The sequence below is a fragment of the Oncorhynchus nerka genome, linkage group LG13, assembly GCF_034236695.1.
Source record: "Oncorhynchus nerka isolate Pitt River linkage group LG13, Oner_Uvic_2.0, whole genome shotgun sequence".
In the NCBI taxonomy this organism is placed as follows: Eukaryota; Metazoa; Chordata; class Actinopteri; order Salmoniformes; family Salmonidae; genus Oncorhynchus; species Oncorhynchus nerka.
In genome coordinates this window covers 55,255,108-55,271,012 of record NC_088408.1, presented here as the reverse complement: position 1 = coordinate 55,271,012, position 15,905 = coordinate 55,255,108, and the positions used below count along the sequence as shown (strand labels likewise).

General features: G+C 45.8%; 1 protein-coding gene across 1 annotated transcript in view; it reads left to right on the top strand.

Moving 5' to 3' along the window:
• The first annotated feature begins 1,564 nt into the window (after nucleotides 1-1,564).
• Nucleotides 1,565-15,905, top strand: part of LOC115140639 (adhesion G-protein coupled receptor V1-like) — a 183,895-nt gene continuing 169,554 nt past the window's right edge. The window contains 2 exon segments of the mRNA XM_065026488.1: nucleotides 1,565-1,750; nucleotides 2,422-2,571. Of these exon segments, the coding sequence (XP_064882560.1) occupies nucleotides 1,565-1,750; nucleotides 2,422-2,571 (336 nt within the window).

Below are 15,905 nucleotides of genomic sequence, written 5' to 3'. Positions count from 1 at the left end.
AGTGTCAGAGTTGGCAGTGGAGGCAGCGTCAGGACAAAGACTGGTGCTCTGCACATAACCAGGCTGAGGCAACACGCCCAGCATCTCCCCAGCATCACACCTTTGGTTTTTGGGTCAGTGGACGTGTGGTTTTGCGGAGCGACTAAAAGCAATCTTTCTCACTCTCCGAATTTCATCAAGTTTGCATTTGTTTGCCATCCATTTAAAATAATACGAGGGGGGGGGGGGGGTGCTGTTTATAAATGCCGAGAGATAAAGAGTGAATGTAAGGGGAAGGATTAAGAGTGAGAGAGAAACACTGTATGCCAGAGGATATGAGTGATAGGGAGGTAACAACGGTGTTGGTGTTAGTGGGCATCTGTGTAGCAATGAAGTGATACAGCGAGAGTGGGCCCACGGGGTGATAGAGAGAGAGAGAGAGTCTCTCTGAGTGTGATGTGATCTCTGTCAGTGGGGCAGGAAGTTCCCATCCCCAGGGGAGACAGCAGGCAGAATAACAGGCTTTACTCCCCCACTGTCCCCTCTTTGTCCCGGCTCCCTCTGCCTCCCCTGCCCTGCCCCGCTACTCATCAGCTCTTAATCCACTTTTGATAGCTTTCACAGCACCCTGTCCACCACAGGCATACACCCAGGCACACAAATGCATGTAACCTCTCTCTCTCTCTCTCTCTCTCTCTCTCTCTCTCTCTCTCTCTCTCTCTCTCTCTCAGAGAGAGAAACGTAAAGACATATATATACACTGTGTCAATATTTTGAATATCTGTTCATTTTATGGTTTGTTGATTTGTATTATTTTTTGATTATCATAGTGTGCAAAGTAGAATTTTAAATCTAAGTCATTGTTCCATTCAGTTCTCCAGCATGACACCTTTATTGGTTCATGTTTTCTCTATGAAACACACCATGATACTGAAAATAACCTAAGTGATCTAACAGGGACGGAACATAGGAAAAATTGGATGCTTTCAAAGTCAAAGTTTCCTAAGACATTTCTTCCCCCAAAAATGAAAACATGACTTCATTCAGTGCTGGTATATTTTCCAACCTTGTAATTTCGAGCAAATATTTTTTTAAAGACGTGATCATGTACATCAGGAACATGGGACACCCACAACTTTGCATTACGGTGACCACACCCACTTGTCGTGTTGTTTGTTTTGTTAGCCATGACAACTGTCTGTGGGCTGCGTCGCTCTCGGATTCTTAGCAGGAACGAGAGCGTGGGAGTACTGGTGTTTAGACCATGTAAAGCTGACTCATAAAATCCCACAGGCTATCTCAACTGTCTCTAGGAAGACCGTTGTCTATCACATTATTATTGATGGATGTGATGGCAAATTCCACTAGTCAAGCGGGGTGAAACGAGAATCTAGACAAGTCATCATGACAACCCAAAGACAGCGCGGGTTAAGGCATGGAATATTTTAGTGCAAGTTTCACTTTATATTCCGGTTCGCAGCTGGACTATAGTTTTATCAGGGTGGTAGAGGTCAAAGATGTCATGTTCCCTTCAGTCATCTCTATCTGATCCTCTCTTCTGTCTGTCTGTGTTCCTCTGTCAGGAATGCACACTATCCTCACACTGGCTGGGTTGATTCTGGCTCTGTCCATCCCGAGTGCCAGGCCCGAGTCGGCTGAACTGAGGTTCCTGGGACAGACGGACTTCGTGGTCAACGAGAGCAGCCGCACCGTGGTGCGCCTGGTAGTGGAGCGGATCGGAGACCCGGTCAACGTGACCGCGCTGGTTCTGGTAGGAACGGCCTGGTCATAGGAGGACTGTTTTAGGTCACCTGTTGAGTGTCCGACCTACTGTAGTGTTATCTCGATATGTCTTTGTGTGCTTATGTAATCTCCTCTAAACTGGCTTTAGCCTCTCTGACCTAAGTCTTGTAGGGGACAGGTTAAGTGTTGTTAAAGCAACAGTGACAAGCCATGATTAGCAACACACAGCAGTAGGGCATCCCAACGGAGCCTTAACCCAAACCCCTGGTTTCACTGATCTGCTCCTGAGTTCTCATGCGCAGTTCTCCTTAGGGGAATAGATCAGTGACCGTTTTACTGTGGGAGGTAGAGGGTGACATGAAAGGTCGACATCTGCAGTTATTGTCACCCACATCAGAATGTGTGTCAGCTCCCACATGGGAGCCAGTGCCTGCTCCCTCCCCATGGGTGTCTGGGAAATGATGGCCTGCCTGGGACTTTCCCAGGCCTGAAGAAGCTCTTTTATTGTTTTTACAGTTCCTTAAATGTCAGTACTATGTCCCTAGAGAATGAAACACAAAGTGTCATCTTCTGTTTCAACACTTTAAGTGACCCCAGCATTCTATTTGTCTGTACGAGTTTGTGTGTTTTGAGTGGTAAACGATCATGCCAAATTAGGACAATAACGATGACCACATCAACTGTCCTTGTTGCTTCCAGTTGGAGGGAGAGGACACGGGGGACTTTGAGGCCACCACGGCTGCAGCCTTCCTGCTGTCCTCAGAGGCCAGTAAGACCGTCTTCATCGCAGTCAGGGACGACGAGCTGCCCGAGGCCGATGAGACCTTTGTCTTCAACCTTAGGCTACAGGTAATGAAAAGACTGTGTGATGGGTTGGGAGGTCTGTGTGTGCATGTGTGTGTGTCAGCGGTCATTCAATGTCAGTGGTTGTTATGGTTGCCATCATACTACGCTCATGTGTTAATATGTGTGTGTGTGTGTGCGTTTGTGTATGCGTTGTAATGCTCATGAGTGTGTCTGTGAGTGAAAAATGAGGCCTCCTTCTTTTGGCCTCCGATGTAGAACCTTAGTCAGTTATCCCACAAAGATCTCTAGTGTTCCCATCCTGCCCCTGAGTACCTTAAACCCTCATCCTGGTCCAACCACTGCCGAGTGGGGGCCCCGGAGCCCTGCCTTTACAACCCCAGCAGAAAGACTTGAGAGGCCCTGGATGCCCTTTGATGTGTTCCTATATGGCTTCTCCAGGGCTAGGCCGCTGAAGAGAGCCCCACTTAAAGACACCTTTGTGAGCAGACAGCCATTTTGACAGCCAAGGCTTCACCACACAGTAGATTAAAGCCCAGGCTGTGTGAAGTCACATCAAGACAGCCGTTTCACACCATCAAACAGACCAGAGAAACCAATGTGTTTCCTGTAGCTGGTGAGACGTGGTAGGGAGGGAAAATGCTAGAGAACAGATCTGAGTATTCCCTCACAGTAGAAGGGTATAATCTAGAGCCTGACATGAGTTTAGGCGTCCATGGCACAGGCAAACAGCTCTTCAGAAAGAAACCCTTCCCACGATGCATAGAGAGTAATGTTACATTTTATCTGTGTTGACGGTGGCTGTGCAGGATGCCTTGCACCTAGAGTCCGATTGCCATGGTGTCATTATTGGGCTGCCGTCATGTGATGGATGATGAAGGGCCTGGCTCCCACTGTATGCTTGTCCACACACTCTGACTAATGGCTCTGTGAAAGAGAGGCAGGGCAAGCGAAGGTCTTGCTGGATGATGAGCTATGTGCCTTGGGCCCTCACATATCAAGCACAGGGTACGAGAGGATGATGGCTTGGTGAATCAGTCATTTCTGACAAGCAGAAAGCTGTTAGGCTCAATAAATTCCAAAATGATGGAAGGACAGTTGTTTTGGACAGGATACGATTGGTTGGAGATGAGTGTTTGGTGTTCCCTTTCTTCTTTTGAGTAATTTTGTGATCACCGGCTGGGCTACACTTCCTATAATGCTGGATAAAGCTTTTCTTTTTATAATAGAGGAAATGTAGAATTAAGTTAATCCAAAACACAGGGAGAGCTGGAATTGAGTTTAGCACAAAATCCCAATGAGCTCAGCAAAAAGTCCAGGAACGGTCCCTCATACTGTAATGCTACCATCCTGCCCTGGCAAGATCATGACAGGTTCTGTCCACTTATCCCGTGCATACTGCTAGGGTCTGGGCTTGGGGTGCAGGGCATGGCTGGGCTGGGCTGGGATTCCTGTGGAGGGTTGGTTGTTGGTGGGCTGTGTTTGTGTCCCAGAGGGAACGGGCCCCTGGCAGGGCCTGCAGGCTGGATTGTGAGAGCGTGTGGATTCTGTGTCTGTGTGTCGGTCACAACAAGAGCTCAGCCCCTGAAAGAAAGCTCTGTTACAGCTGGGAAAAGCCATGTCTGAATAGAGAGGTGAAAGCAGAGGGGCTAAGCTCTTTTTCTCACTCAGTCTCACACGCACATGCACACGTACCTGCACACACACAATGGTTCTGCATTGGGCACACTGTCAGGTAATCTGATTTCAGATGTGTCCATTTAAACAGCATTTTTAGGTAAATTGTTCTCCTTGCAATGCATGTGAACATTTTAAATGAGCTATTTTATTAATCTGACTTTCAACTACAGAACTTTAGTCGGAAAACATACAGTTTCTGGAAATGTGCAAGTGTCGAGCCGTGTATTGCCCTGCATACATCCTGTATACTGTATCTCCGAAAATGGAGCACTTTAGTGCACGAACATGCAGGGACTTGTATATGTCCGGAAACGGTTCAGTAACACCCCTGGAATGACCACATAGTTCTACCCACGTAACCAGGACATATCTTGAAATTCTGGTGCACGTTTGACATCAATTGCATTACATCTCCATCTACATCCGCCCACGTCACTCCTATAAATGTCAGTTATATGATCTTGCACTTGCTCAAGACTGTACATGCGTAGCAGTGAAGACGTGTTTTGTTCGTGTCTCGTGTACTTTTGTATTTTTCGTATTTTTTGTATATATTTTTCAATTTTGTTTTCAATCTCTTTTCGATTTTTAATTCGATTATACCTTCCGGTAACCTGCCTCACCCAATGTGATACGGTATCACTATTATTTACATTTTTTAAATTTTAGAACACATTCAGGAACCTCCAGAAGCTAACCAGCTAATTAGCTACAAGCTATTTAGTCATTCTTAGCCACTGCTAGCGGCTTTTACCTTCTGCACAGATACCAGCCCTGTTCTTAGCCTGGATAATATTCACCAGTCTACCAGTATCGGACTGTCGCTCCACAACAACGCCGGATTCCTGCCGTAATCCCTGGACCACTACTTCTGATCTTCACAGCTAGCTTGCAGCTAGCTAGCTCACAGCTTGCAGCTAGCTAGCTCACAGCTAGCTTGCACTCACCGTGGCACCCAGTACCGAAGCTATCCCTGAGGCCCACCTCCCGGCCTACTCAGCTGTTCACCCGAACCCCACTTATACACGGCTAGAGCCCAATACTCCACCGGATCCTTGCTGTAAACTCTGGACCTTGGCATCAGATCATCGCCGCTCCCGATTCGCTATAGTGGCTAACGCCACTGCCACAAAGCTAGCACCAGTTAGCCGTGAGCCAGGCGCATCTCCCGGATAGCAAACTAAATTCTACAATACCTCTTTCGCCATCTGGCTTGGATTCTCTGTCGACACGGCGCCCCGTCGCACCACCACGACTGGTCTGCCGACGAATACTCCATCCGCTGTGCCTTCAACCGGCCTCCGTCGGAGAGCTACTAACTTTAAACGCTGTGTCGCCCGCGTGCTAGCTTAGTGGCGGCTTCCCTGTTCCATCTACTGCTGTCCCCTGGACACTATGATCACTTGGCTACATAGCCGATGATTGCTGGACTGTCCATTAATCACGGTACTCCATTCTGTTTATTTATTTGTTTATCTGTCGGCCGCGAACTCAGGCTCTGAACTCAGGCTCTGTGCCTAGTCATCGCCATTTTACCTGCTGCTGTTGTGTTAGCTGATTAGCTGTTGTTGTCTCACCTGTTGTTTTAGCTAGCTCTCCCAATCAACACCTGTGATTACTTTATGCCTCGCTGTATGTCTCTCTCAAATGTCAATATGCCTTGTATACTGTTGTTCAGGTTAGTTATCATTGTTTTAGTTTACAATGGAGCCCCTAGTTCCACTCTTCATACCTCTGATACCTCCTTTGTCCCACCTCCCACACAAGCGGTGACCTCATCTATTACAACCAGCATGTCCAGAGATACAACCTCTCTTATCATCACCCAGTGCCTGGGCTTACCTCCGCTGTACCCCCACCCCACCATACCCCGGTCTGCGCATTATGCCCTGAATATATTCTACCATGCCCAGAAATCTGCTTCTTTTATTCTTTGTCCCCAACGCTATACGCGACCAGTTTTGATAGCCTTTAGCCGCACCCTCATACTACTCCTTCTTTGTTTCCGCGAGTGATGTGGAGGTAAACCCAGGCCCTGCATGTCCCCAGGCACCCTCATTTGTTGACTCCTGTGATCGAAAAAGCCTTGGTTTCATGCATGTCAACATCAGAAGCCTCCTCCCTAAGTTTGTTTTACTAACTGCTTTAGCACACTCTGCCAACCCTGATGTCCTTGCCGTGTCTGAATCCTGGCTTAGGAAGGCCACCAAAAATTCTGAGATATCCAAACCCAACTATAACATTTTCCGTCAAGATAGAACTGCCAAAGGGGGAGGAGTTGCAGTCTACTGTAGAGATAGCCTGCAAAGTAATGTCATACTTTCCAGGTCCATACCCAAACAGTTCGAACTACTGATTTTTAAAATGACTCTCTCCAGAAATAAGTCTCTCACTGTTGCCGCCTGCTTACCGACCCCCCCTCAGCTCCCAGCTGTGCCCTGGACACCATTTGGGAATTGATCGCCCCCCATCTAGCTTCAGAGTTTGTTCTGTTAGGAGACCTAAACTGGAATATGCTTAACACCCCGGTAGTCCTACAATCTAAGCTAGATGCCCTCAATCTCACACAAATCATCAAGGAACCCACCAGCTACAACCCTAAATCTGTAAACAAGGGCACCCTCATAGATGTTATCCTGACCAACTGGCCCTCCAAATACACCTCCGCTGTCTTCAATCAGGATCTCAGCGATCACTGCCTCAATGCCTGTATCCGCTACTGGTCCGCAGTCAAACAACCACCCCTAATCACTGTCAAACGCTCCCTAAAACCCTTCTGCGAGCAGGCCTTTCTAATCGACCTGGCCCGGGTATCCTGGAAGGATATTGACCTCATCCCGTCAGTTGAGGATGCCTGGTCATTCTTTAAAAGTAACTTCCTCACCATCTTAGATAAGCATGCTCCGTTCAAAAAATGCAGAACTAAGAACAGATATAGCCCCTGGATCACCAGACCTGACTGCCCTCGACCAGCACAAAAACATCCTGTGGCGGACTTCAATAGCATCGAATAGTCCCCGCGATATACAGCTGTTCAGGGAAGTCAGGAACCAATACACGCAGTCAGTCAGGAAAGCAAAGGCCAGCTTTTTCAAGCAGAAATTTGCATCCTGTAGCTCTAACTCCAAAAAGTTCTGGGACACTGTAAAGTCCATGGAGAACAAGAGCACCTCCTCCCAGCTGCCCACTGCACTGAGGCTAGGTAACACGGTCACCACCGATAAATCCATGATAATCGAAAACTTCAACAAGCATTTCTCAACGGCTGGCCATGCCTTCCTCCTGGCTACTCCAACCTCGGCCAACAGACCCCCCCCCCCCCCTCCCCCCCGCAGCTACTCGCCCAAGCCTCCCCAGCTTCTCCTTTACCCAAATCCAGATAGCAGATGTTCTGAAAGAGCTGCAAAACCTGGACCCGTACAAATCAGCTGGGCTTGACAATCTGGACCCTTTATTTCTGAAACTATCCGCCGCCATTGTCGCAACCCCTATTACCAGCCTGTTCAACCTCTCTTTCATATCGTCAGATCCCCAAGGATTGGAAAGCTGCCGCAGTCATCCCCCTCTTCAAAGGGGGAGACACCCTGGACCCAAACTGTTACAGACCTATATCCATCCTGCCCTGCCTATCTAAGGTCTTCGAAAGCCAAGTCAACACACAGATCACTGACCATCTCGAATCCCACCGTACCTTCTCCGCTGTGCAGTCTGGTTTCCGAGCCGGTCACGGGTGCACCTCAGCCACGCTCAAGGTACTAAACGATATCATAACCGCCATCAATAAAAGACAGTACTGTGCAGCCGTCTTCATCGACCTGGCCAAGGCTTTCGACTCCGTCAATCACCATATTCTTATCGGCAGACTCAGTAGCCTCGGTTTTTCTAATGACTGCCTTGCCTGGTTCTCCAACTACTTTGCAGACAGAGTTCAGTGTGTCAAATCGGAGGGCATGTTGTCCGGTCCTCTGGCAGTCTCTTTGGGGGTGCCACAGGGTTCAATTCTCGGGCAGACTCTTTTCTCTCTATATATATCAATGATGTTGCTCTTGCTGTGGGCGAGTCCCTGATCCGCCTCTACACAGACGACACCATTCTGTATACTTCTGGCCCTTCCTTGGACACTGTGCTATCTAACCTCCAAACGAGCTTCAATGCCATACAACACTCCTTCCGTGGCCTCCAACTGCTCTTAAACACTAGTAAAACCAAATGCATGCTTTTAGTCTCAACAGCGCTCTGTAGGGTAGCACCATGGTATAGCCGGAGGACAGCTAGCTTCTGTCCTCCTCTGGGTACATTGACTTCAATACAAAACCTAGGAGGCTCACTGTTCTCACCCCCTTCCATAGACTTATACAATACTCATGACAACTTCCGGAAGACGTCCTCCAACCTATCAGAACTCTTGTAATATTAACTGACATGTTGTCCTCACAATCAAAGGATGAGAGAATGAATTTAGTTGTCACGCCCTGACCTTAGAGAGCCTTTTTATGTCTCTAATTGGTTAGGTCAGGGTGTGATTTGGGTGGGCATTCTAGTTTGTCTGTTTCTTTGTTGGCCGGGTATGGTTCCCAATCAGAGGCAGCTGTATATCGTTGTCTCTGATTGGGGATCATACTTAGGCAGCCCTTTTCCCACCTTCAGTTGTGGGATCTTGTTTGTGTGTAGTTGCTTTCTGCACTGCATATAGCTTTACGTTCGTTTTGCATTTAGATGTTTTTTGGTGTCATTTAAAATAAAAGTATAATGTACACCTACCACGCTGCACCTTGTCTCCTTCTAACCACGGACGTAACAATAGTACTAAAAGCATAAGCAACAGCTAGCTAGCACTGCAGTGCATAATATGTGGTGAGTAGTTGACTCAAAGAGAGAGAAAGACAGTAGTTGAACAGTTTTGAACAAATTAATTTATTCCAAAATGAAGGAGAAGCAAGAGAGAAATAGAGAGAGATACTGTAGATGCGAGAATGAATACAACGTGTTTTTTTATGAAAGTGAACTGTGTTTACATGTGATCAGGGGTGTATTCATTCTGCCAATTCTGTTGAAAAATGTTTCTTAAACGGAAACAAACGGAACAAAACAGTAAACATACCTGAATTTGTCCAATATAAACTTTTGTTTGCAACTGTTGAACTAATGATTACACCCTATATCAGCTAGATGGAGGCAAGAGTGTGCAAGAGTGTCCATGTGTCACTGTCGGTCAGCTCAAATGTATCTCTCAACCTGTGTTTACCTACGTTGTAAACTGTCATTCATAGGCTAGGTTGTAGCAACCTCATGATGGATATAGGGAAAATGTGAATGTCATGTAGTAGCCTAAACCTATCGCTGTTACATTAAACTGGGTGAATGAAATATGAAAATCGCCCTCCCTCATCTTAAATGGCACTGACCGCCATTGGCCTACATCGATGCGGTAAAGAGGTCAATGGAAAGCAGACCGTGGGGGATATAAGAAGGACGCTGGATTGGCACCCATTCAACAAATCTGATGTAACAAATGGGATATTCGGCAAATCCGTCATGATTGATATTTTGTAACATACCTACAATGTGGTTACTAAAGTCAGATTTTGATATTTTTGTCTGTTTTCACTTCATAACATTTAGAAGAAGTTCCTCCTCTCCACCCTCTCCGAGTTGGGCATCTCCGGCGCGGCCCACGCTTGGATTGCGTCCTACCTGACAGGTCGCTCCTACCAGGTGGCGTGGCGAGAATCTGTCTCCTCACCACGCGCTCTCACCACTGGCGTCCCCCAGGGCTCTGTTCTAGGCCCTCTCCTATTCTCGCTATACACCAAGTCACTTGGCTCTGTCATAACCTCACATGGTCTCTCCTATCATTGCTATGCAGACGACACACAATTAATCTTCTCCTTTCCCCCTTCTGATGACCAGGTGGCGAATCGCATCTCTGCATGTCTGGCAGACATATCAGTGAAGATGACGGATCACCACCTCAAGCTGAACCTCGGCAAGACGGAGCTGCTCTTTCTCCCGGGGAAGGACTGCCCGTTCCATGATCTCGCCATCACGGTTGACAACTCCATTGTGTCCTCCTCCCAGAGCGCTAAGAACCTTGGCGTGATCCTGGACAACACCCTGTCGTTCTCAACTAACATCAAGGCGGTGGCCCGTTCTTGTAGGTTCATGCTCTACAACATCCGCAGAGTACGACCCTGCCTCACACAGGAAGCAGCGCAGGTCCTAATCCAGGCACTTGTCATCTCCCGTCTGGATTACTGCAACTCGCTGTTGGCTGGGCTCCCTGCCTGTGCCATTAAACCCCTACAACTCATCCAGAACGCCGCAGCCCGTCTGGTGTTCAACCTCCCCAAGTTCTCTCACGTCACCCCGCTCCTCCGCTCTCTCCACTGGCTTCCAGTTGAAGCTCGCATCCGCTACAAGACCATGGTGCTTGCCTACGGAGCTGTGAGGGGAACGGCACCTCAGTACCTCCAGGCTCTGATCAGGCCCTACACCCAAACAAGGGCACTGCGTTCATCCACCTCTGGCCTGCTCGCCTCCCTACCACTGAGGAAGTACAGTTCCCGCGCAGCCCAGTCAAAACTGTTCGCTGCTCTGGCCCCCAATGGTGGAACAAACTCCCTCACGACGCCAGGACAGCGGAGTCAATCACCACCTTCCGGAGACACCTGAAACCCCACCTCTTTCAGGAATACCTAGGATAGGATAAAGTAATCCTTCTCACCCCTCCCCCTTAAAAGATTTAGATGCACTATTGTAAAGTGGCTGTTCCACTGGATGTCTTAAGGTGAACGCACCAATTTGTAAGTCGCTCTGGATAAGAGCTTCTGCTAAATGACGTAAATGTAAATGTAAGTTCCTTTTCAGGTTTAGAAGAAGTGACTGCTAAATGTTAACTACTGTTCGTATGAGCTGGTAGCATAGCTGGCATAGAGAAATCGGTAGTGGTATTCAAAGTCCTTTTTAACTATAATGTAGTTGATTGGTGATGATGACATGAACATGTATTGGGGTTGGCATTCTTACAAGCATTATACTCCAATTTTTACCTTAGCAGAGTGTGAAATACACATGTAAACAATTGCCTAAATGTAGGCAAATTTTGCTGGGGGTGCAATGAGGAGACTCGGGATCTTTCCCCCACGGCATCTTTCCCCCACATGTTTCCATGGCATTTCCATTGTTTTGGTTGAGTTCCATTGACCTCTGCATCTATTGGGGTTAATGTGGCGCTATAGTTGAGGGATGAGCAGTCCATGGGATCTAGGTTGCCTTGACGAAAACTCCCCAGACATGATCCGTGTAGTGTGGCTCGCCAAGTACCACTGGTCCCTCTCCAAGCAGCTCTGTAGTTCTTGACAAAGGGCATTGAGCACCTCACCCCGGAAGTCGGGGGGCTTGATGAACCACACTGGTTTGCCGTTGTGCAGGCCATCCTCCTCATTGCTCATCAGGTCAACATTAACTCCTCTCGACCATGCATCTAGAAGCAAAAAAACGAAGAAAATAGAACACAGTAAACAAATGCCAGTCTCAAGTAGGGCTGTTACGGTGACCGTATTACCGCCACACCGGTTTTCGGCTTGTGTGCGTCTGCTCGAGAATTGTGAAAACAATAGTTGAATTCCATCCACCTGGTTGAAAGGGTCTCCACATGCCTTTGGCTCCGTGCACTGGATGTATCACCCACAAACACCCAAAGGTCATTATAATCAAAGGAGATATGCAACACGTTATGCATGTGATACTGGCAGTGCACAGAGCTACAGATATCTGGAATAGAGTAGGAAACATAACACTCTAAACCAGGTGGGTGCAATTCGACATCTGTTTTCATTCTAGACTCAAATAAAGAACTTGAAACATGTAATAGGACCAGTAGTAATACAGGAGTAACGACCCTAGTGTTACACAGAAGCTACTTGTCCAAAAGGCTTACCCGCTTTCTCCTCTGGCAACACTTCTTTGGATGTTTCTCCAAGATTGTGTCCCCTATGCTCTCAGGTAAACCTGAGAGATACGCCCACCTCACAATCTCTTAATACAGGAGGTGGAGCAAGAACCCACACTGGATATAAGCACATGGTTAATTTTATGTTGTTTTGGTGACCAGGACACCGGTGCAGCACCTCGCTATCGTATGTAAAAAGGGCATTAAACATACTGTAACGATTGTCGTTGGTGGAAGAAGGTGAGGACCAAGGTTCAGCGTGGTACGTGTTCATATTTCCTTTAATAAACTGAACACTAAACACAAAACAACAAGAGAATAAATGAAAACCGAAACAGTCCCGTATGGTGCAAACACTGAAACGGAAAACAACTACCCACAACCCATAGTGGGAAAACAGGTTGCCTAAGTATGGTTCTCAATCAGAGACAACGATTGACAGCTGCCTCTGATTGGGAACCATACCAGGCCAAACACCTAGAAATATAGCACACAGAACATTACATAGAATGCCCACCCCAACTCACGCCCTGACCAAACTAAAATAGAGACATAAAAAAGGAACTATGGTCAGGATGTGACACATACCTTTGACAGTTTCACTCTTTTTCTCCTGTGTAAACACAGCCTTCTCTCACTAGATATGTATATAGCTACGACACCCTGCATTGTATGGGCAACAACAGTACATCTCATTCACTGTCATTTATACAGTGCTAATTGTACACATAAACTATAGAAGAGTGTTGTGTATTAAATGTGGCAAAACCCCATGAACAGCTAGCTAACAACAACAACATAAGCTAGCTAGTAGAGTGAAATGGTAGGCTAGCTATCACCTACCACTGCGCTAGATAACGCTAGTGGTTAGCAATTAGCATTGGGACCGTTAGATACAATTTATATGAAAATTTAACTTTTAGAATACATATACAATTGAGGTCAGAAGTTTACATACACTTAGTTTGGAGGCATTAAAACTCGTTTTTACAACCACTCTACAAATTTGTAATTTCTCGTTAACAAACTATAGTTTTGGCAGGTCGGTTAGGACATCTACTTTGTGCATGACACAAGTAATGTTTCCAACAATTGTTTAGAGACAGATTATTTCACTTATAACTCACTGTATCACAATTCCAGTGGGTCAGAAGTTTACATACACTAAGTTGACTGTGCCTTTAAACAGCTTGGTAAATTCCAGAAAACGATGTCATGGCTTTAGAAGCTTCTAATAGGCTAATAGACATCATTTGAGTCAAATGTACCTGTGGATGTATTTCAAGACTTACCTTCAAACTCAGTGCCTCTTTGCTTTACATCATGGGAAAATCAAAATAAATCAGCCAAGACCTCAGAAAAAAAACTCCACAAGTCTGGTTCATCCTTGGGAGCAATTTCCAAATGCCTGAAGGTACCACGTTCATCTGTACAAAAATAGTATGCAAGTATAAACACCATAGGACCACGCAGCCATCATACCGCTCAGGAAGGAGACGCGTTCTGTCTCTTAGAGATGAACATACTTTGGTGCGAAAAGTGCAAATCAATCCCAGAAAAACAGCAAAGGACCTTGTGAAGATGATGGAGGAAACCTGTTACAACAGTATCTATATCCACAGTAAAACAAGTCCTATATCGACATAACCTGAAAGGCCGCTCAGCAAGGAAGAAGCCATTGCCAAAACCGGCATAAAAATGCCAGACTACGGTTTGCAACCGCACATTAGGACCAACATCGTACTTTTTGGAGAAATGTTCTCTGGTCTGATGAAACAAAAATGGAGCTGTTTAGCCATAATGACCATCGTTATGTTTGGAGGAAAAAGGGGGAGGCTTGCAAGCCGAAGAACGCCTTCCCAACCGTGAAGCATCAAGTTGTGGGGGTGCTTTACTGCAGGAGGGACTGATGCACTTCACAAAATAAATGAGGAAGGACAATTGTGTGGATATATTGAAGCAACATCTCAAGACCTCAGTTGGGAAGTTAAAGCTTGGTTGCAAATGGGTCTTCCAAATGGACAATGACCCTAAGCATACTTCCAAAGTTGTGGCAAAATGGCTTAAAGACAACAAAGTCAAGGTATTGGAGTGGCCATCACAAAGCCCTGACCTCAATCCTATAGAAAATTTGTGGGCAGAACTGAAAAAGTGTGTGCGAGCAAGGAGGCCTACAAACCTGACTCAGTTACACCAGCTCTGTCAGGAGGAATAGAACAAAATTCACCCAACTTATTGTGGGAAGCTTGTGGAAGGCTACCCAAATCGTTTGACCCAAGTTAAACAATTTAAAGGCAATGTTACCAAATACTAATTGAATGTATGAACACTTCTGACCCACTGGGAATATGATGAAATAAATAAAAGCTGAAATAAATCATTTTCTCTACTATTATTCTGACATTTCACATTCTTAAAATTAAGTGGTGATTCTACTGACCTATGACAGGGAATTTTTACTAGGACAAAAGGTCAGGAATTGTGAAAAACTGAGTTTAAATGTGGCTAAGGTGTATGTAAACTTCCAACTTCAACTGTAATTTGCATGGTTCATATTTACACATGTAAATACAGTCATCCTTTGTAAAAAAAAAAAAAAAAACGAAACAGCCAAAATATTTATAACAGAAATAAAAATCATCCGAGACACAATCTTGTTCTCTCGTTTTTCTCTCATTCAAAACACTTGATACATCAAAATAACCAGAAAACTCATAACAGTTTAGATAAACATGTTTTCGCTCAATTTTGAAAACGAAACCATTCTTATAAATGTTACAAACCGGAAAACAGGATAAATATGAAGACACGGAGAGCTGGTTTCTTTTCACTGGGCTTCTCTTCCACTTCATGGAGAAATAGGGATTTCCCCGCCTGCGGTTGAAAAATGTACGTGTCGTGCACATTCCGAACATTTCCCGAAACTTGCTATCCTAGACATTCCGGTATCATGCGTATCAGTGTTCGGGGATGTGCGGGAGTGTGCAGGAAGGACTGGGAAATTTCCCACCTACGACCGTGCACCTCAAATTTCACGGGAATATAGTTGATCCCATTTCACCCAGAAACTCCGCTTTTCATGCAGTGAGAGTGTTTGTGTGATATCTATTTCAGACAGAATTTACGGTATGTGACCAGTAACAAAATCTGGCAATGTTTATAGTATGTGACCTCTTTTGAAACACTCTCATTTTTACCACTTTCTTGTGGGCATGTGCCTTTTATACATTCCCCGTGCACAGCCGGCACCGGTGAGGGGTGGGAGAAGGGGTGTGCCGATATGGGTGGGCTATTTGAATAAATACTTTGAATATACACAAAGAGAAATCCCCTAGTTGACCAATGTACAGACATCGCACGCACTTGAGAATGTGATGCCACTATTAAACCACCTTCTTCACAAAAAAAATGAATCAATGGCTGATCATCAAGTGATTTCCATTTTTCCAATTGTTGTTTACTTGTTTGGATGTTTTCCGTGTGCCAATTTATCATCACCAGCCAATGTGATAGCACCATTGCACGCTCTCTCTGCTTTCAAACTCCCCACCAGTTATTTGGGCTGAAGACAGATTTGTAGTCGAAGTTAGTTAGAAACATATACATATTAATCCGTCATTTACTAGCTAATTATAAGGCTCATTTAAATATTTACCTGTCAAAGTACAATAAAAAAGATGAAGTGGAATATACACTTGTGTGCTCCCCCAGGCTTAACGCCAAGGCATTTCTGTGACAATAGACAAGA